Genomic DNA, 20,985 nt, shown 5'->3' with positions numbered 1-20,985 from the left:
AACGAAGCCTCAGGGGAAGAATTTAGTCTTTCCTATGACGCGTGTACGAGTTGCTGTAAGCTTTCATCATACAACGGAAGTATGATAACGACGCTTTTAAAAAAAGTCGGGTGACATGGCTGTAAGCTACTGCGAACATTATGGCGCTCATTATGACGCCAGTGTAGTTTTGGACTCGTATTAACATCTTCCGTCTTCCCAGTACCTGGATTTGCTGGTGGAGGATTTGTTGCTCTTGCTGGTAGAGGATATGCTGCTGCTGGGTGTGCTCCAGGAATCGGTCATCCTGCTGGGCAGCATACATCTTCTGGAGCTGCTCACACTCCTATTGGAAAACAGACAAAATATTCTGCAGGCTTAATATTTGCATGCTGACGAGGGAAATTAAGTGAATTTCAAGTCCCCTTCCACACAAAAAAGTGTTTTATTCTGTTTCTGACATCGACTATAGGGAGTTCCATCTGAGCAAATGCTGGCACAATAGAGGTGTTTTCACATTCCTCTCCTGGAGTAGGAGATTTCTGTGCAAGTTACATTTTGTACGTCACAAATACAGAAAAAAACAATCGCCGTCGGATATGCAAATGTGAGGCAAAGAAACCGGAAACTTCCAGCGCAGAGGGGTTCTTTAAAAAAAATAAAATTGGGGGGGCACTGTATCCAGAATAACATCCTACACACACACTCGTGAACGATGGCTGCAGTTCAGTTTTGCTGAACTCATCCAGTATAAGCTGATGAACAAAATCTACTTCAAATCTTCATTTATTGTTCCTTTCACGCTGTTGATTTTATCAACACAAAATAATTAATCAACAGCAAGTCGTCAATTAATCAGCAGTAAGTGGTTAAATGTAACCGCTACAGGATTTGAAAGCAATTCCCATCTGGCTAGCAGTTCCTGCGGAGACAAATCTCGAGCACTAACCAGTCTGCTTAAGTGTAATTAGTTCACTATGTTTAGCATTCACAGGCTGAACACTTTCATCGACTTTGAAATCTCCCCGGTGTAACTCAAAGTTTGACACTATGCGTAATCACCTAGCTGACCCGTTGGCCCAACGTTCCCCCGACTGGCACGAACAACACGGGTGCACTCGTACAATTAAGCTTATGCTTTGCTCAATGACACTAATCACATTTATCTAATACAACTAATTGTACCAAAAGCACATCCTTCATCACAGAATTCCAGTCTGAACCAGTTTCCTGCTGCAGAACGGATGAGATGCGGAGACCTGTTGTTCACTCTGCGGGGTTAAAAATCGGGAAATCAGCAGCTCGCCAGCGTGTATGACCAGATACAGCACGTATTGATTTACTCTGAGGTCATACGATCGCTCTCCTGCACTCGTCTACTCCCAGTTTCTTCCGAGCTGAAAAGTCCAAGAAATTTCAGTAGACGTTTCATGTTTTCAGGGGACCTCACCTGGATGTAGGTCATGTGTGTTGACCTCTCTCCTGTAGCCTCAGTAACCCTCTTTACCACTTGAGCGTTAAGATAATCCCGGCACGTCCGTGCATGCCTGAGATGAAGCGCCCACCGCCAAAAACACGCTGATTATCTCCTCCCTCACTACCTAGCCACCCCTCCTACTGGGTGAGGTAAACCCAGTGCAGCGTCACGGCGGATGATGTGATGTCTGAAGAAGCAGCCTGAGGTTTTCTCAGGTGAAAGACTCCCATTGACCCTGAGCTTTACAAATCCTGTTCGCTGCGCAACCAGATCGCAGTGAGTCTAGAATCGCGTCAGCGTTTTAACAAGACAAGTTCAGACTGAAAAAATAAAAAGGACACATTATCTTTAATGATAGAAAATTAATAATACTGTCGAATGCTCCTCAAAGCAAAGGTGACTGTGCCGTCAGTGTAGCTTTAAAAAACAAACTTGCTAGCTTCTCTGCTTTAATGCTGTGACACCGGTTTTCCGCTCCCTTTGTTTTACCCCAGCTCCAGTTTAAAATGTCATGTTATGTCAATATTGATAATTATCACAGTAAATGTCAAAACATGAGATTTATTTCAAGTTTGAAGATAAATTAAGGTTTTTCTCTCCTGCGTGAAGGTGGAAGAAATAAGAGTTAGTCATCCCTCCATGGGTTTGTGCTATGTAAAATGAATTATATAGATAAATAGTGTTATTTTTGCTATTTTGCTAATGAAGAAAATATTATTACGATAAGTACCGTTTTCCTCCAAAAACTGTAATTATTTTTTTTAATGACGCGACCAGAATTTAGCAGACTTAACACTGACTATGAAAGAGGAAGAAGGTGTTCCGTTATTTAAAAACCTCAAATCCATCAGAATTGTTTTCTCCCACAGACACTGGTGGAAAAAGAACTCTGTATGTTTTCATAAAGCAAGAAAAGGGGCTTTTTTTTTTATTGCTGTTATCATATTAAAATCTCACAGAAGGATTTCCGTGAGGAAGGATTTGGTACTTATGCCATTCGCCTCGATTACCCAAAATTTCAGATTCTTTCATTGGTAGCTGGTCTAAAATGTATGTCTCCACCAAATGAATTTTCTACAAATATGCAGCACTTAAAAAATTCTGCATTTACTAAACACATGTAACCAAAGTCAGGGATGTTGACCGTTTTATGAAATATCATTGTTAAGCCAGTGTTCTCTGGTGAGAATTGAATTTTTTTTATGTATTTACTACCAGCTACCTGTTTACCACGGTATTTGTTTATGGTTCTAGTGATGTACCTGCTTGAGTTGCTTAATGAGGCTGCTGTTCTCTAGATGAGCCTTGAAAGCCTGGATGGTGGCGGCGCCGTCAGAGAAGCGTCTGACTGGTGAGAAGCGCTCCATGGGGAGGTGGAGGGTGTTACAGTCCTTATAGCTGGATCTGAGGAGGAGGAGGGGACCACAGGGACACACACGAAGACACAACATAACACAGACACACACATATGAGACACAAACACGACATGAGCGCATCAGACTTTTAAAATACTACGAGTTAGCAGTAACATGTATCTGACAGTGAAACATTTTATGTGTACGCATCATCATCAGCACCTCAAAATACGATGAATGAATCCATGTTAAAGGGTATTTAAATTGTTTCAGTCCGGCTCTCGCTCAAGACAGACTGAAAGGTCAGTTTAAAGTAAGATACTTGAGATACACACCATTGTCTAAATGCTTGAGGATTTTTTTTTTCTTCTACAGATAAGCTCTTTCCTTGACTTACCATTTTTGGCAGTCTCTGTGCAGTTTCTTAGGACACACTAGAAAGATGTAGTTAAGGCAAGATAATGTACTACTACATGGTGATATGCTTCATAAGAAAAAACAACAACATGAATATCTGACGACTCTTTGTTTTCCACCACGAATTCCAATTTTTCCAACAAAAAAAATGGTCGGCTGCTTACACCATTTCAAAAAAGTACCAAGATACAAGCCTCTATTTTCACACCTCAGCAGAGCAAACTTTCTTCAAAAACAGGGATGAATTCAACTCATCTCAGGCCCTATATTAGATAACACAACCTGCCTACCACTGCATCTAAATAAAACAAACTCACATGGAAGAAAACATACAGCGAGTTTCTACACTGAGTTGCACGGAGACGAAACTCACGGGGGACAATAGCTAGAATTACTTCATGGACAAAAGAAAAAAAATATGGCCACTAGTTCATTTAGCTTTAAGAAAAAGAGTCTCTCATACAAAAACTACTGCTCTTTCGAGGTTTGGGGGAACATAAATAGTTATTTTGTGCCACACTCTCCAGCTCAGACGCCACTATTGACAAAAAAAATTCCATCTTCGGAAGGTGAACAACCTTCACCTGGTGGGAGCACTTCATCAGCAATGTGTGTGTGTGTGTGTGTGAGAGAGAGAGATAGGCTTGATATGCCCCTCATTTCATGTGTGGGATTGTGAGTTTGTGTGCGTGTCTGTGCATATACAGCTCGGCGCGGGCGTGTCCCCTCACCGGGTGTGTATGTCGGGGGCCCAGCCCCCCCTCTGGCGGGGGCCCTGGGGTCGCTGTGACTCTGCCGAGGGCTCGCCATGCGATGTGCTCGTGAGCGCGTGCGTCGTGTGCCGCTTGGAGCGGTTCGCCAGGTACCTGGGCCGCAGGGAGGGGGGGGGTAGGACGGGGATGAAGGTGGGAGACAGGAAGCAGCGCTGGTCAGCTCTCTGTCCTCAATGGCTAATGGAGACGGGGCATGGGGGGGGGGGGCCCTCCCCTTCCCACCTCTGCCAATGGGTGCCATCATTCATATCATCTCAGCCAATCAGAAAAACAAAGTTAAATTACACCAAAGATGGATGTTAAAGCTTTAAGGCCACCCCGCAACCCAGCTTCCAACTTAAGGATTGGACAGGTCGCCATTTGTTGTGCAAGCTTCAGAGTTAGCAAAGCTGTGTGAGAAAGAGTGAGAAGGTCGGGAGAACAATTTGGCACGTTCTGAAAAAATTAGAGAGATAGATAAAGTTCTTGGCCGAAGAGTTTGAGCGATAGGAGCGCTGATTTTGGCGGCGGATTCCGTTTGGAATTGTGGCAGAAGGCACTTGCGCGATGGACAAAAGGAGGAGAGATGGGATAAGCACCACAGCAGAGTCGCCACCTCCCATGGGGGGGTGGGGGAAAAAAAGCAGAGCAGCCTAAAGGCACTCACTCCCAGCAACCCAGGACACCAGCGAAGTCTGCAGAGGCTGCTGTCTGAAGAGGACCGGCCGGGAAACTCTAACCTGGACTTCTGATTTCAAATCTGCATATAAAGTAAACCCTGTGGCTAGCTTTACACTGATTCCACCTCAAAACCCTCTGATACATCTTGTGCCCTTTCTATCAATGCTCTAATTTTGGTCAATTTCCCTGGATTTGCAAGTCTAAAAACCTCCAGTGTATAGTGCTAGTATTGTAGTGTGGTGGTCTATTTTTCAAAGTATGTTCTGTTTCTGTCAATGTTCTGATGTATTTAAGGCCTGTAAAAGGATCGTTTACGTAGGAAGTCAGGATGCATATGTTTATAATTTGTAAACAATTAAAACAAAATATCTAAATAATGTGAGACCAAGCCTTGAATGTAAATAGGAATATAAACTGAAGTTTTTCAAGCCGTTGGTCTATTTTCCCAGGCTTTAGGCCTTCCAGAGGATCCACCTTAGACAGCACCTTTGTACAGAAAATCCCATCAACCAAAGCGTCACCGTGGGTTACCTCTGTACCGCCTCTTGGTCCGGCTCTCCGTCCGATCCCTCCTCATCCACCGGCTCTACGGCAGGGATAGGATGCTGAGAAAGGCAAAAAAGTTGAGCCGTCAGCAACTCCTACAGCTGACGTGATGGGGAGAATAAACAAACTGCGCGCGCAAACACACACACACACACACACACACACACACAATCACACACCCCCCCCCCTCTGGGAATAACATTCTATACTCACCGGGCTAGCGACGAGCGGCGAGGGCCCCCGAGGCCTCTTGAGGAGCTGAGCGTGTAGTTGAATGTTAGCCCCGCCGTCGGAGGCTCTTCGACCCAGCGGCCCCATGCCGTTGAGCAGTTGCAGAGTGGGAGGCTGAAGCAACGACTGCTCCTGTAGGATCAACCAGGCGTCAGGAGTCAGATCAATACATTTCCTATTAAGACTCTACCAGCACAAACAGAACAGGCCCTCTAATGCCATCCAACTGCAAACACCCGGGCTCACTGTACCTTGTACTCCAGCTGCTGCGTGGGCTGCAGGCTCTGCGTGGGCATGAGAGTATGCATTTGGCCCATAGTGGGGACCAGCGGGGGGAACTGGGGCTGGGGCACGGCACCGCGTGGGAAACCCGGTGGCAGTTTCTGGAGGTCCTCCTGCATCTCTGTCCTGTAGTTGGAGTAGAGAGAGAGAAAAGGGGAAAGGGTCAGTGGTTTTGGTTGATGTCCAAGAACTTAGCTTGACACTATCCTTGTATCAACGAGCCGGCAATACACACTTCCTGTTTGTGGCTGATTATTTAAACAATACTTCATTTGATCATCTACAACCAAACCGTGTTACCTTTGGTCTGGTACCCCCACAGTGTGCCGCCTCATCGAAAGGTAGCGAGCCATGGCCTCAGGAGATGGCTCCTCTCCTTCATCACTGTCCAGTGCCATGCTGCCATCCGGCTAAAAAAAAAAAATATCACACACATATAATAATTAATAAAGGTCTTTCATAGTGTGTGTTTCATATATTTGAAGAGGGTTAACATCAATTAAGTGTATTCTAATTCTATTACACACACAGAGTCTTCACAGATTTTCCATTTCAAAATTCCAGACCTCTCTGTAGATTTTTTCGGACCATACTTGACATCCGAGTACAATTAGAAAGATTTATATAAATGAATATTATGTTATTTTATATAAAATGATTATATAGTAAAGTAAATATTATTATGTAATAAATCATTTCAAAATCCAACTGTTAACATATCACATTCGGACTGTGTAGCTATTGTGTTGCACTTCATACACAGGAAGTCAGGGTTTCTGCAGATTGATATTGAAATATTGATATTACCCAATTCAGACATTACCTGTTCCAGGACTGATTCTCACATTGAAACATTGACATTTAAACTCAGTAATTTCTGGTAAGTGTGCATTTTATCATCAACAGGGGAAACGTCTGTTATATAATATAAATATTTTTCCTTACTCTTTTTCTCTTTTCCATACCTGGAAATTACTCGAATCAATTTCCATACTGCGTAGGAACCCTGTGTTGTGTGTCACATTGCTTGTGAGTCAGCTTTGAGGCTCTAAGTGTGTGTGTGTGTGTGTGTGTGTACATGTTTATGTGATCATGTGTGTCGGCTCATAGTCTTGAGATGAATCTCGCGTTACATAATATATGACGACCGGTTGTTGTTGTTGTGTTGACTGACATATGCTGCCAAGAAGTGAAGCAGCATTTTTCACCAGTCAAACTCTTGAAGTTAAAGTTAAAGTTAAAGTTGTGTTTTTCCAAAAGCTGTGATTGATCCCTCTTTTTTTTTTTAATCAGACATGATCAGTGGTGTCCTCACACTGACGCCAGACTGGCGCAACCAGTTGGACGCCTTTGACAACTCACCTCAACAATCTGGTTCTCAGGGTTGATGAGCTGGACGTGGGGAACGGTCATGCTAACTGGATTACCCTGGGGATCTGTCTGCTGGGCACGCACACATGCACAAACACACGCACACACACACACACACACACGCACGCACACACACAGGTGATGTGAGGATTGCACTAATTTTCCAATAATCTTCTTAGTGCAGTGGATTGGCAGGTGTGGGTTAAAGCCAAACAACTCCATTCGGTGGATGGACACGATGACAACTGTAGACTGATGGAACATGTCACGTGAAACACTCAAGGTTTCTAAAGGCCTGATGCTTCTTCAGAACAAAAAGCGTAATGCGTCACAGAGCAACCTGCCTGACTCAGGGGGGGAGATTTTTTATATATTTTCTGTATATAACACAGAACACATCTTATGACTCTTTTGCTCTTAGCGTCATAAAACATGGCGTGGCACACTACGGTGCAGAGAAATATCGGACATCTCAGCTTCCCCATCTGATCAGATGAGAGATGCATTATGCTGAGCTGACAACAGTGAGTGACGGGGGCCATAAAATTATAAAAACAAAACATTATTCTCTAAATTGATCACTAAAAAGAAAAAACAATATAAAGGGCTCACGCGCACCAGCCTGATTATTCTGGTGACTTGCCACTGTTCTATCATATAATGACAATACCAGTGGACAGTGACTCACCTGTACTGCGTTAAGGGGATAGCTAATGGAGCGCGGCGTCGGCTGAGCAACGCGCAGGGTCTTGTGTTTCTTGAGGCGGTCGGCTAGCAGACTGTAGATGGCACTGTAGTGATCGTATGCATCGGTTTGTAGAGACTAAAGCGCGAAAAGAGAGAAAGAGAAAGTTTTTAGTTTTTTTTTTATCAAAAGGCAGTGATGAAAATTTTAATGCGTCAGAGAAAGTTAGCTGGATGTTTGCGTCCAACCTGAAGCGCGCGCTCTCGGTCCAGGCCCATCTCAGACATGGCTATCAGCACCTGCTCATTGATGAGCTCCGTGTCTCGCTCCGTCTTCACCTGCACACACTCTGCTATCAACTGGAAGAGAGAAGACATGGGGTGAAGAGGTCAGGAGGGACTGATGTAAAAGAAAAATGGTGGCAAACTTCTGTAGCTTTTCCTTTCGCAGTTTGGATATTTCCTGCTCAATACTTCTAGAGGGGGGGTCTCACCCTGTCAAAGTCTGGGTCCGGGTCTCCTAGTCTCATCCACTTGTTCTTGCAGATCTGCTCCATGGTCAAACGTCTGCTGGGCTCCAGGACTAACATGTGTCTGATCAAGTACTCACAGTCTGCAGTGACACACAAAGACATGCATTCTCACATGATACGGCGACAACACCACTTCTAACGTTGTGACATTAAAGGAGTATTATTATGTCATATTCAGGTTCATAATGTTCATTTAGGGTTGTCACTTGAAAAGGTTTACATGCTCTAATGTTCAGTAAACACATCAGACTGTCACATTCCTGCAGCTCCTCTTTCACAGCCTCTGTCTCAAACACTTGGTTTTAGCTCCTGTATCTTTAAGCCCCCCCCCCCCTTTTGTCATAAAGGTTTGATAACGAGATCTAAGGAATCATTGACATATATTCAGCCGATGTATCGGTATCGGAAATCTTGTACACCCTGATATCGATATCGGCATCTGCCTCTATCAATCCATATCAGTCGGACTCTAACATATTGCACTAGTCTGTGTTTGTGCTGGAGGAGAAGGAGGGGAGACACTGGACACAGGGAGTCAGAGGTGACAGAAGTCTTACCTGTGGACATGAAGAAGGGGATGCGAAACTTGCCACTGAGGACACGCGCTCGCAAATTTTGTAGAGTGCTGCCGTCGAAAGGCAGGGCGCCACAGACCAATACATATAACACCACACCTAAGCTCTAAAGAGAAGATAGCAGGGAAAATAAAACAATCAGTACATGGTTATTAGATAGGCTTGTTAAGATGCACCCTGCGATCCAGCCCAGCGGAGCCTGGCGACAACCGAAAGGTCTACTCACCCATACATCTACTTTGGGTCCGTCGTACTCTTTGCCCTCAAAGAGTTCTGGTGCGGCATATGGAGGGCTGCCACACCACGTCTTCAACAGCTGGCCTCGGGAAAACAGGTTGCTAAAGCCAAAGTCTTGACAGAGGGAGAGGAGTAGATTATTAAATCTCCTCACTCTCCTCAACGGAGTAAATGAGCAAATTGAATTAAATGAGGAGAAATGCTCCCAAAGCACATGCCGTCACTTGCCTACGACAACCTCGCCAAGATGGCCCTAAACAACTAAATTAAGTTACCCGCCCATAAATTTTCAAGAACACACACACACACACCTGCGATTTTGATGTTGAGGTTGTGGTCCAGGAGCAGATTCTCAGCCTTCAAGTCTCGGTGGACGATGTTGCGGCAGTGACAGAAATGGACTGCTGCCACTATCTGCTTGAACTTCTTTCTGGCATCCTTCTCTGCCATACGCCCATGAGCCACCAGGTGGTCTACACACACACACACACACACACACACACACACACACACACACACACACACACACACACACACACACACACACACACACACACACACACACACACACACACACACACACACACACACACACACACACACACACACACACACACACACACACACACACACACACACACACACACACACACACACAGTACAGTTAAGAGATTTATGTTACTCAGGCACAGTGTACCTTCTGCTCCATGTTTACTTAAATGGGGTGAATATACTCTGTTTGGATTTGGCCTGATGATTTACTATATTAATCATGACACTGGCTATAAGACACTCGAGCACCAATGACACACATTAGAACCCAATAAATACTAAAGCATGAAACCAGGCAGTAAAAACAATTTGTCCTGTAATACGAGAATGAACAAGCAGCACAAGGAAACCAAACATGAGGGACACAAATAAAATTAAAAGTCAAGTATAACTCAATTTCTTATTAGATTTAGACTATTCGTTTAACGAAATTTACACATATTTTAAAGATAAGTGGATGTAAAAAAAAATGTTGAAGCAATCGAATCATAAATCAACAGGGAATAAAAGCAATAAACAGAAAATCCTCAACAAGGTCGACGGGGTGGGGAACTCCCTTACCAAATATCTCCCCACCGCTGGCGTACTCCGTCACCAGATAGATCATCCTCTCCGTCTCCATCACCTGAGGGGACGTAGACGAGTGATTTCAAACAGGACGTACCGATGCTCAAGACAGACCGACGTCTAGTGATGGGCAGGTTTGCCCATTACGCAACAGGATGAGTAAGCATGGTTTGGCAACGGGCAGATTTATAAAGAAACAGAAACTGAGACAGTGTAATTGTTCAACGCGTGCAGGTGTGACGGATTTGAATTCAACATTAATTATTCAGATGTTAAAGACGACACGTTCTTGTGACTAAGGGGTGAATTAGTCTAATTTATGTTGAAAAACACTGGGGGGCCATAATGGCCTGTCACGTTATCGTCTTATCGTACGATAAATGAATATGAACTCAATAATTTTTATTGGCCTCAATTACAGCTTTCATGCATGTTTGTTGACATAAGAATGAATGTCAACAACAGCCCAGCAAAGTCTTGCTGCTTCAGTCCTCTCATCTGTTCTCGTCGTATGATTCCTCAATTACTGGTTTCGTCTATAAATGTCAGAAAACATGGATTTCTTAGTATTTTAGGCACCATGTCTTCAAATTGCTTGTTTTGTCTGGGGGCTAAATGCAAGTGTAAACTCTGGATAACATTTCTCTTAAGCAGCAACACAAATTGTGTAGGACTTGCTCACATGATTCAGTATCAAAAAATGGTCTTAAAATAACGATAATGTTGTTTATCGGAATTATTTCGGGGACAATATATTGTGCAACAAAAAGTCCTTATCATGACAGGCCTAGGGCCATCTCAAGTGGCTGGACAGGTCGACTTGTGAAAGGTCGTCCTGACGACAGGTATGTGACAGGCTACTTTTGTGTTACAATTCCACATACACCTGGAAAAGTGAAAACAAATAGGGAACTCATTATGTGCTCAACCTCTACCATTGAGAGAGAGATTTAAAACCAACACACATCTTATTTGTTCTTTGCCTATTAGGCCCGAAAGACTCAGGTGTACGATCTGAGCGGAGAAACCTTGTCAGCTTTTGTGGGCGAGTGTCTACCTGGTAGAGGCGGATGATGTGGGGGTGCTTCAGCAACTTCATGATTTGCACCTCTCTGAAGATCTTTTTAAGATTCTCGTCGTCCAGCTGGGTCTTATCCACTATTTTTATAGCCACCTGGAGACAAGAGACAAGATAGGGAGTGAGGGAGCGATGAAGACGAATGATAAGAGAGAGGGCAAGATTACGAAAGGCAACGGCGTGGAAGGAGTGCACATGGGAGACCGAAAGAGAGAAAAACAAGATACTAAATAAAAAGATCAATATCTGTGACCATGCAAAGAGTTTACAAGCACCGCAGCTTTGCAAAAAAAGGATAATACGTCCACTGTAATGGTATTTAGCTGTCACTTAATTACAGGCAATAGTTCCAGTGCACGGCCCCCGCTGCCCGTGCATCATTACCGTGGTGACACAATAATCATAGAAGAGCAAAGTGTTTAGAAAATAACCAGGATAGAAGGTGTGAGTCAGACAGACTCGGCCTGACCTGACCTGCGCTGCGAATCCATGTACAAAATATATCCAACAAGAAAAATAACAACTACAACATACTAGAACTAGACACTTGGTCGCTTGCACTTTTCAAAGATGACCGGCTGAACTGCGCATAGTGGCTTTTCTTTGCATTCCAGCCTGTTTGGGTAACCCGACCTACACTCTGACCTTCGACTGCGGGCAAGACTCTTGCGTAACCGCTGAGCCCTCGACAATAGCTCCGGCCGCGTGGACGGTGATGGGGTGTGACAGGAGCTTTGCTGTGCCACTTAGGAGCGGACAGACGACTTTAATGACTTAATCAAGCGACGCTAATGGGACTGCCCCCAAAACACTGCTCCTGCCAAAAATAGATGAGCAGGGTACAGTGCGAGTGTGTGTGTGCGTGTGTGAGAAAAAATGAAAAGCATGTGTCCTGCATAAACAGTGCCATCCCGTGCTCCCCGTTTCCTGATAACAAACACAAAGGAGATAAGTCCGTCCATCTGGAGTCCGACGAGGCTGACTTGGGTTATTACTTGAAAAGCTTTACATGCTCTGGTGTTCGGTAAACAAATCAATTTCCTCAGTCCATTACTGCAGCTCCTCTTTTTCAGCCTCGGTCTGAAACACAAGGGGTGCGGTCAAATTGTCAAATTCGTTTATCAAGTTTCCTGAATATTGAAGTCACCCTGAGGTATTTCAACAAAAGCCATGATGAGAGCTGTTCGGATTCTCTAAATGCATAGGAGAGGTGCTTCAATGCTTCCTTTTCCTATCTCCTTTAGCATATGGTAGACTGGACTTTGCTATGCGAAAGGAAAGGAGAAATAGTGCGCATTTGTGCGCCATGCGAACGTAAATGATTTAATCCGAAGTAGAAGAAGAAGTATGAATATGACCTATAAGTGACGCACTCCATCACGTAAGTTACCGTTGCCTGTGAAGCATTTTACATCTGATGTCATACGGTGGTTTAACCGTGGTATAACACACTGGAACATGCTGGATGGAGCCGGTGCGTTATTTTGTAGTCCATCTTCGGAACTTTGTAGTTTCACCTAGGCAGACTCACGTCAAAACCTTAATTCCTATGAATTGTCCTTCACACATTTCCTCGACCTTGTGACGTTTTCCACTGAGGTCAAGGAACAGTAGATAGGACAAGACGATAGGAAGGACAATCCGAATCCACACTTTAAGACCCCTTCCAGTCATGTTTTAAAGTATATAAAATGAATCTGCTATGCCTAATATTTAGGTTAACATTGCTTACCCCCAAAAGATTCAGCCATAAAACTCTCACAAACTCCTAATGCTAGCGCTTACTGTCTGCTGACACACCTGCCGTCCTCTCGTGGATGCTAACTGCTAATGCTATCTGTCTGCTGACACACCTGCCATCCTCTCGTGGATGCTAAGTGCTAATGCTAACTGTCTGCTGACACACCTGCCGTCCTCGTGTGGATGCTAACTGCTAATGCTAACTGTCTGCTGACAAACCTGCCGTCCTCTCGTGGATGCTAACTACTTATGCTAACTGTCTGCTGACACACCTGCCGTCCTCTCGTGGATGCTAAATGCTAATGCTAACTGTCTGCTGACACACCTGCCGTCCTCTCGTGGATGCTAACTACTAATGCTAACTGTCTGCTGACACACCTGCCGTCCTCTCGTGGATGCTAACTACTAATGCTAACTGTCTGCTGACACACCTGCCATCCTCTCGTGGATGCTAACTGCCTCTGCTGCACTAGAAGTTTCAGGTTTATTTGCATGACATTTACATATTCAACAGCGATCGGTTCTCTGTATTTGTGACGTATGAAATCTAGCTTTCCCCGGGGTTCGTTTGAATTTCAAATTGCAGAGAATTGCAACAGAAATCTCCTCCTCAAGGAGAAGAATGTAAAAACACCTCTACAGTGACAACATGTGCTCAGATACAAGTCCCTATAGTCAATGTCAGACATGTTGAAGGACAGAAACAGAAGACAAACACTTTTTTGAGTGGAGGGGGACTTCAATTTTTTATCCCCAGTAAACTATTTTTGAGATTGGCAGTCATTCGGTTCATAATAGTTAACCGACACCAAGGGCGTCTCAGGCTTTACAAATTACGAATTTTAACTGCTGCTGCGCTTACTGTAGTAATTGGATAATTGTGACAAAAGACACATCTAGCCATGCTAGCTGGTAAACTGTACTGTAACCCATCCAGCTTTAGCGCCAGCCAAGGTACAGTAAATGTGTTGTGACAAGTGTGTGTACGTTAACAGGCTTGTGCTTATCTGTTTTGGACCGGCGTCCATGACTGGAATTTTCTGTCAGAACACGAACACACACACACACACACACACACACACACACACACACACACACACACACACACACACACACACACACACACACACACACACACACACACACACACACACACACACACACACACACACACACACACACACACACACACACACACACACACACACACACACACACACACACCCGAGAGGCCGGTTGTAATGAGATGAAATGTCACATAGTCCCTCTGATCATAAGACTATGAGCTCAACATAGGACCATGGCCAGAGCAGCTGGTGCTCAGCAGCAGAGTGTGTGGATCACAAGAGTTCATGTGATTATCAGTCTAGTGTACCAATTTTTTTTATTTACACTTTGCCTGTTTTACACACACTCATAATCACAAATAAGGTCTCTCAGATCTCTCAGAATGTTTTACAGTGTTTTATTACCCAGACCTTTCGCAATGTTTCCATCAGGAAAAGTTGAGGGAAAATTAGAATTCTCCCTCTGATTCACTTCAAAGTTTATACGCTTTTTGCGTGAGGTGGTTTTTGCTTTTTGCGATAAAGAGGTAATGCGCAAAATGCGAGATGGAAACAACTTTGCCGAATAAGTTCTGACGCAGAGAAAATTCGATTCCCCAAAACATCCGACTGACTGTTGTTAAGCATGCCATGCCCAAATATTAACGATATGATATGGACAGCATATTGGAAGACCGTTCACAAAGGTGCATCAGACCCTCATCACAAAAACTAAAACGTTTTACAAAGAATATCATTCCAAGTTTCCAACCTTCATGAATGGAACAAGGAAACTTGTAGAGATTGTTGTCGCTACCAGATGTGTACGTAATAAATCAGCAAAATGTTATAATAAAAGAATAACAAAAGGATAATTTACAATGAATATATATATATTTTTGATAGATTTTTGAGATCCATCCAACCACAATGGGGCTTATTCTACATGGAGAATTGAGTCTATGGTGCAATGTCTACAGTGGAACGCCGGGGCAAGTGCATGTTACATGCTCATCTGTGTCACACACACACACACACAAGCACACACACAAGCACACGCACGCACACGCACACAAGCAGTGATATAATGTATGAGGTTAACCTTCATCCAGAGGTGACAATGGTGTAATGCTCAGGCTTAACCCAAATCAGTGTGAGAGTTTACCTTGCACACATGCATGCACAAACGCACACACACACATTCTGGTCAAAAACATGGGATCATACGCTACCTGTAAACCTACCCTTTGGCATAGCTAACAAGAACCTTCAAAGGCAGCTGCTGCTTTTGTGTTTGTGTTTATGTTCATGTGTGTGTGAGAGAGAGATAGAGAGAGTGAGAGAGAGACAAAACATCACAAAGGGTCACGGCAGGTCAGCACTAGCTGCACCACGTTATGACTGTAATATGTATGTGCACATACAGTATGAGTCAGAACAATGCTGTTCAGAGATGTTCGACAAGTTGTGCTGCGCTCTTGTATGAGATTGTGAGGAAATGACTCAGTTGAAAGTGTCAGACTGAAAGCACCAGACCAGGGACAAGCGTGGAAGAGTGGAAGCGCTGGACGTCACACTCATCCGCCGTTTGCTCATTTTCCCCACCTTCTTGCCCTTCCCCCACAAGTAAAATTTCTGGAAAAAAGCTGGAAAATCTTACCACGAGCAAGTTGAGGACTGTACACAAAAGCTCTGCTTTCCGCAACAGCATTATCATCGTATCCTGCATAACTGCACCGCGTGACCAACTGACTCTGCCTCTGCCTCTGCATGGTCCTAATTCTCATCCTGACAGTGATTGTTGACTGATGCCTGCAAAGACGAGCCAGCCGTTCCAGTTTGGCAGTGGCTTTACAGCACAACAAACAGCTCTCCAACCACTATTCTCCAAACAAGAATAGTTACATTCAAATTCTGTGGGAAACATGTTGTGAATACCTAAAGTTGGAACTGAGGAGCACTATGGATGGCAAAGGATAACACACACACACACAAACACACAACCTCTTCCTAACGGACAAAAAAGATCAACCAATGGAGAGTCACTTCCGTCCAGCGTTGGTGGTGGTTGGGGTCTCGAACTATCCTCATCGCTATGGAAACCAGCAAGACATCATTGGAATGACATTTCCCAGACTAGGAGCCTTAGCAACACACTTTTGCCTCCAACAACAAGCAGTGCTGTGGATGATGATGATGGCGCAGAGTTGTGCACAAACTTAAAATGCTTCTGCCTTCAGTGTGGGGCACAACCACGGAGCAATATACTGATGATGCCTTCAGTGTCCTCGGTCATGTAACAGAGACACATACACAGTCTTGACTGTGTTCTACCCCTTTTAAAGCCGACTGGCTGCAGATTCAAACCACTGAGGATGCAGATGCTGCAGCAGCAGTAGCAACGTCGACTAGAGGGCAAGAAGAAAAGTGTAGCGGAAAAACATAGCCTTGGTCATTTCATTTACCATGATGAAATCACACTTTTGAGTGGGCCCATGTGTGGTTTTGAGAAACAGAGAGGGGGCGATGCATGTCAGAGAACTGTAAACGACTGAGTGACGGAGTGTGTGAAATTGTTACACAGTACATTAGGCCTGTTACCTAACGCTTTGCCATCCTGCCTGCCTGCCCTCTTCCTCATCCTTTTCTTGCCTAAAAAACACTTCAGAGTTAAGTGAAGACGATGAGAAAAACAACATGGGGGGGGACTGTTTCCCCACAGAAAGGCAGGTCAGGACACGCAGCACGGTGCCACTGTGCTGTGGGCACAAAAAGACAGAGGGCTGTTCAAAAGTGATGTCTTTACTTGTACATTAGTCAGAATAGCTGCAGATTTTTTGGTGGAGATTACCAGGGCCGGCCCAAGACAAAAGAGAACTAAGCGGCTGCCACCAGGGGGCCCAAATGCCCAATGTAACTATAGGCACGATACAGCCAGTCGCTCAGACAGTTGATGGAAAAACCAGTAGCGTATAAAGATAAAGACAATATCACACACAAAAAAAGCATTCACCGGCTAGGTAGCCGTCAAAAACAAGCCTTCGGTTCAGTCGAGGTATCTTTAGCTAACCATGAGCTAAGAAAATATAGCGACAGCTAGATTCCACTCAGTACTGTATCACTTCAATTAATAAAGAGCAAAATTAACACTGGACCACTATTGTGAGTTGGCTACCTTCAAGATTAAAAATCATTGAAGCATAAAGGCTGACATTGGTATAATGTAAGCAACACATCTACATCTATTTAACTTGATAATGGGTCAGTTAGATTTACAGAAAGTGTGCCAATGATCAAGCATTGACAATAGTATACGTGGAGGTGGGGGGTCCACCAAATGAAATTCTGCTTAGGGCCCCTAATAGACCAGGGCCAGCCCTGGAGATCACTAAGGTGGAGACAATCAGTCAGAACATGAATGATAATCACCAATTTTATATATTTTTAAGTCTCAGCAAATAAATGCTTGATTATGAAACAGTAGACTAGTGAAAATATATTGCTGACGTGCAGAACAGGATTCAATGGGTATATTCGCCGAGGAGAGATCTGCAACACTGGTTGCATCACAATATCCTTGAAATATCATTTCACATAAAGTGCGGTTAAACAAGAGGTTTAAGTACATGTCTAACTAACAGTGCTATCAGGAAGATCATTATTTCAAAAACTTGGCAATTATAATTAATTTTTTATCATACATAAGAAGCAATGTGTGTAAAGCCTGATAATTTCCTATGAAGACACGCTGGATACTCAGGAGACATCAGTGACTGATCGAATGATTGATTGATTAAACTCAACCGAAATGACACGTACACAGGGAGGGCATGTGTTATGCCAACATCTGTCTGCCTTACTGTTGTGGAAAGTTACACAGCTGAAGCTGTCATAAGAAGTGTGGGGGGGGGGGGGGGTCCTGATCATTATGAATATGTGGTGAGAAATTATATATCATCATTATTATATTATAAACACCAATTATACTATTATGGACAGCCGCAGTCTAGGTAATTAATGGGAAACACTAAATCATTCAACACTTAAATTAGTTTAAATATTTATGTGTTGTCAACAACTTAAATGCAGCTGAACCTGTGTTGTTCTATGCGTCTACTTCATTTTGCAAAAAAATAAAATTGAAATAATCATTATAACTAAAAGCAAAGATTGTTTACTCATAGTCTATCAAGTCCCCACATCCATACGGCAATTAGAGGCACGCTTCTAATCAGTTGTTTGTATAATCACGCTGAGCTTATACAAAACCCATGGCCCACTCATTGAAGGGGTTGTGATGAGCCATAAGGTTAATGTAGGGGTTGAACACTGAAATCAACATTTACAAAGACAACAGAAATGCGTGGAACCACCTCCTCCAGCACAGCATCTGTGTGAGAGAATAAAAAAACTCCTGTTTTGACTTCCACTTCACTCGCTGACCTTTGTTTTGGAGGAGGTGAACTTTCACTATTACAAGTGCGGCAGATGACTAGCTATCTGCAACTGAAGCTCTGTGTTGTGTCGGCTGCCTCTAGCTGAGCAAGAGTGCACGCCGCTTGAAGCACCAGTTGGTTGAATCTGTAACGTGTAATGGGGGAAAATGAAGTTGGAAACAAATTACCTGTTGAATGTTTTAGGTCTGAACAATGAGAATACATGATGAGACATAACGAAACTTTCCCTTTCTGGGCTTCAGTGTGGCTTCACTGCAGGGTATCAACCATCTCCGTCTAACAACTGAGGGACTAGTTAAGATATATATATTTTTGTCTGGTCAGCATTGGCCAATGGATTGTTATGAAACTGAAGCCATGAAACAAGGCTCTGAAGTGCATTGACTGATCATCATCATCCTCATTATCATCCATTTTTATGATATTCACAGGCATACGAAAGCACACTCTTTATTCTTCTGATAGTGATATAGAAAAAAAACCTGCACTAGAATAGATGATGAAAACTCATGAGCCGACTGGTCTGTACGAGACCACCGTCGTCGACAGACAACAAACAAGGCATCTCTTTATTCTGTCAGTCCATGTTCAACTGTAATCTGTCCTCCCGTCTGTCCCTCGCTCTCAGTAAGACAGCCAGACACAGCCCCATGAAAACACACACACACACGCACGGAATACAGCTTCATAACCAGCTCATCAATCTGTCACCATTACATAGCTACTGTCTTTGTGTTGCGCCAACAAAAAGATTAAACACTGACTGCGTTCCCATGTCTGTTTGTCTTTCTGGATGAGCATAGTTAAAGAAAACCCTGGCTTCAAGAATTGTATTTTGCAGTGGTGAAAAAAACCCTGAAAACCTAACATTTCACTCACGTACCCACGTGTATTTTAGCCTCTTGAAACCGTGTGGAAGGTTTCCCTGGGCTGTATTGTGCAAAGCAGATGATGACCCATGTCTCCCTGTCTGTGTGTGTGTGTGTGTATGTCAACAAGGGCAATAGAGGTAAAGCTGCGCACTCTGCCGCCTTGACACACCTTTGCATGTGTTATTAGAATTAAAGGATCTTCATCAAGTGATAAAAACAAACAAAAACATACGGTAGACGTTGTCTGTTAGTTTAGGCTTCAGCAACCCTTATTTGAGGGTTCAACCGAGCACCCAGCATAAGGGATGTGCATAGTCACAACAACCATGCTTCTAGTGTCTCCATCACCACTCAGTGTGGACCTCAACAGAAGCTCTCTCTCTCTCCAACCGGCTGGAAGTTGAAGTGCCTATTAGCAGAAATCATAGTGATGCTTGCTGTCACCAAGCGCTTCAGGTGAGGGCGGCTTTCTGATTCGTTTGGACTCTTTTGGGCTGATGCCGCCACCACCACCCAGGTCATGCTGTGTTCCAGTTTACCTCGGAACTCAGACACCGGAGGTCAGGGTAGTGATTTTTTTCCGACCTCCCGAGTTGGAATTTCGACTCGCAGTGGCGTTCCATTTGCATTTCCGACTCTGAGGTCGTAATTCCGAGTTCCGAGATCATACTGGAACGATAAACCAGACTTCCGACTTCCGAGGTAAACTGGAACGCAGCATCAGTCGAGAAGGAATAACCAACATATTTGGGAGGCTCAACAGATTGCCTGAAAGCAAATAAGACCTTAAAAACATGTGAGGCTGCTGATCCAATAGTTCACCCCTTCCTATCTGCAATGCCCCAAACTTCCCCTACCCGCCAAGATACCCGAAGACCCAACCCCCACCAAAAGAACACGAAAAGGCCCATTAAGAAAAAACCTGGGTACATGTCAGATATTTGCAATACAGGCAATGCAGCACATCCCCTCCCAAAGAATATTAAAGGGATATTTCAGTGATTTTGAAGTGGGGTTGTATGAATTGCTTATGCATAGTTAATATGTAACTTTATGGAGATGGTGATCAGCGATGTCATTTAACGGAGTCTGGAGGAGAAGTGGAAGTAGCGTAAGTCACAGCCCCACTGTTGCAGAGGGGACCACTGCAAAACATATTTTTCGCCACATTTCTAAAACGTTACCTAAAAAATACATATATCCGTTCTATTGTACGTATAAAGGATGTATTTTTTTCACTGCTTCAGTTTTCCGCCAGACAGACGTTTAAGTGTGCGCTTTTTTCCCCCCAAGCGTACTTCGGCCATGTATTACTGCGCCAACGCGCGCCGGTGCAGTATCAATCCACAAATCAGCTGTTTGACTCGAGTTGCCGCAGTAACTTCCTTTAGCGTACAATTTAACGTATATATTTTTAGGTAACGTTTTAAAATGTGGCGAAGAATACGTTTTGCGGTGATCCAGCGTGCAACAGTGGGACTCAGACTTCCACTACTTCCACTTAGTCTCCAAACTCTCTTTAATGACATCGCCGATCTCCATCTCCACGAGGA

The 20,985-nt window shown here is 43.9% G+C and overlaps 1 protein-coding gene across 3 annotated transcripts in view; it reads right to left on the bottom strand.

Moving 5' to 3' along the window:
• sik3 (SIK family kinase 3) overlaps nucleotides 1-20,985 on the bottom strand; it is a 31,255-nt gene that overhangs the window by 7,720 nt on the left and 2,550 nt on the right. The window contains exons 2-17 of one of the 3 annotated variants that reach the window (XM_035623275.2): nucleotides 11,297-11,413; nucleotides 10,234-10,297; nucleotides 9,432-9,593; nucleotides 9,110-9,234; nucleotides 8,866-8,989; nucleotides 8,270-8,388; nucleotides 8,025-8,135; nucleotides 7,780-7,914; nucleotides 7,083-7,163; nucleotides 6,021-6,130; nucleotides 5,690-5,846; nucleotides 5,421-5,570; nucleotides 5,193-5,266; nucleotides 3,960-4,094; nucleotides 2,719-2,860; nucleotides 206-325 (exon numbers count right to left, since the gene is read on the bottom strand). In XM_035623275.2, the coding sequence (XP_035479168.2) occupies nucleotides 206-325; nucleotides 2,719-2,860; nucleotides 3,960-4,094; nucleotides 5,193-5,266; nucleotides 5,421-5,570; nucleotides 5,690-5,846; nucleotides 6,021-6,130; nucleotides 7,083-7,163; nucleotides 7,780-7,914; nucleotides 8,025-8,135; nucleotides 8,270-8,388; nucleotides 8,866-8,989; nucleotides 9,110-9,234; nucleotides 9,432-9,593; nucleotides 10,234-10,297; nucleotides 11,297-11,413 (1,926 nt within the window). The remainder of the gene's footprint in view (nucleotides 1-205; nucleotides 326-2,718; nucleotides 2,861-3,959; nucleotides 4,095-5,192; nucleotides 5,267-5,420; nucleotides 5,571-5,689; nucleotides 5,847-6,020; nucleotides 6,131-7,082; nucleotides 7,164-7,779; nucleotides 7,915-8,024; nucleotides 8,136-8,269; nucleotides 8,389-8,865; nucleotides 8,990-9,109; nucleotides 9,235-9,431; nucleotides 9,594-10,233; nucleotides 10,298-11,296; nucleotides 11,414-20,985) is intronic. The other 2 variants (XM_047335420.1, XM_047335421.1) reach the window with 2 other exon arrangements.

The sequence above is a fragment of the Scophthalmus maximus genome, chromosome 11 (assembly GCF_022379125.1).
Source record: "Scophthalmus maximus strain ysfricsl-2021 chromosome 11, ASM2237912v1, whole genome shotgun sequence".
Classification (NCBI taxonomy): domain Eukaryota; kingdom Metazoa; phylum Chordata; class Actinopteri; order Pleuronectiformes; family Scophthalmidae; genus Scophthalmus; species Scophthalmus maximus.
This window is presented reverse-complemented; position numbering and strand designations above follow the sequence as displayed.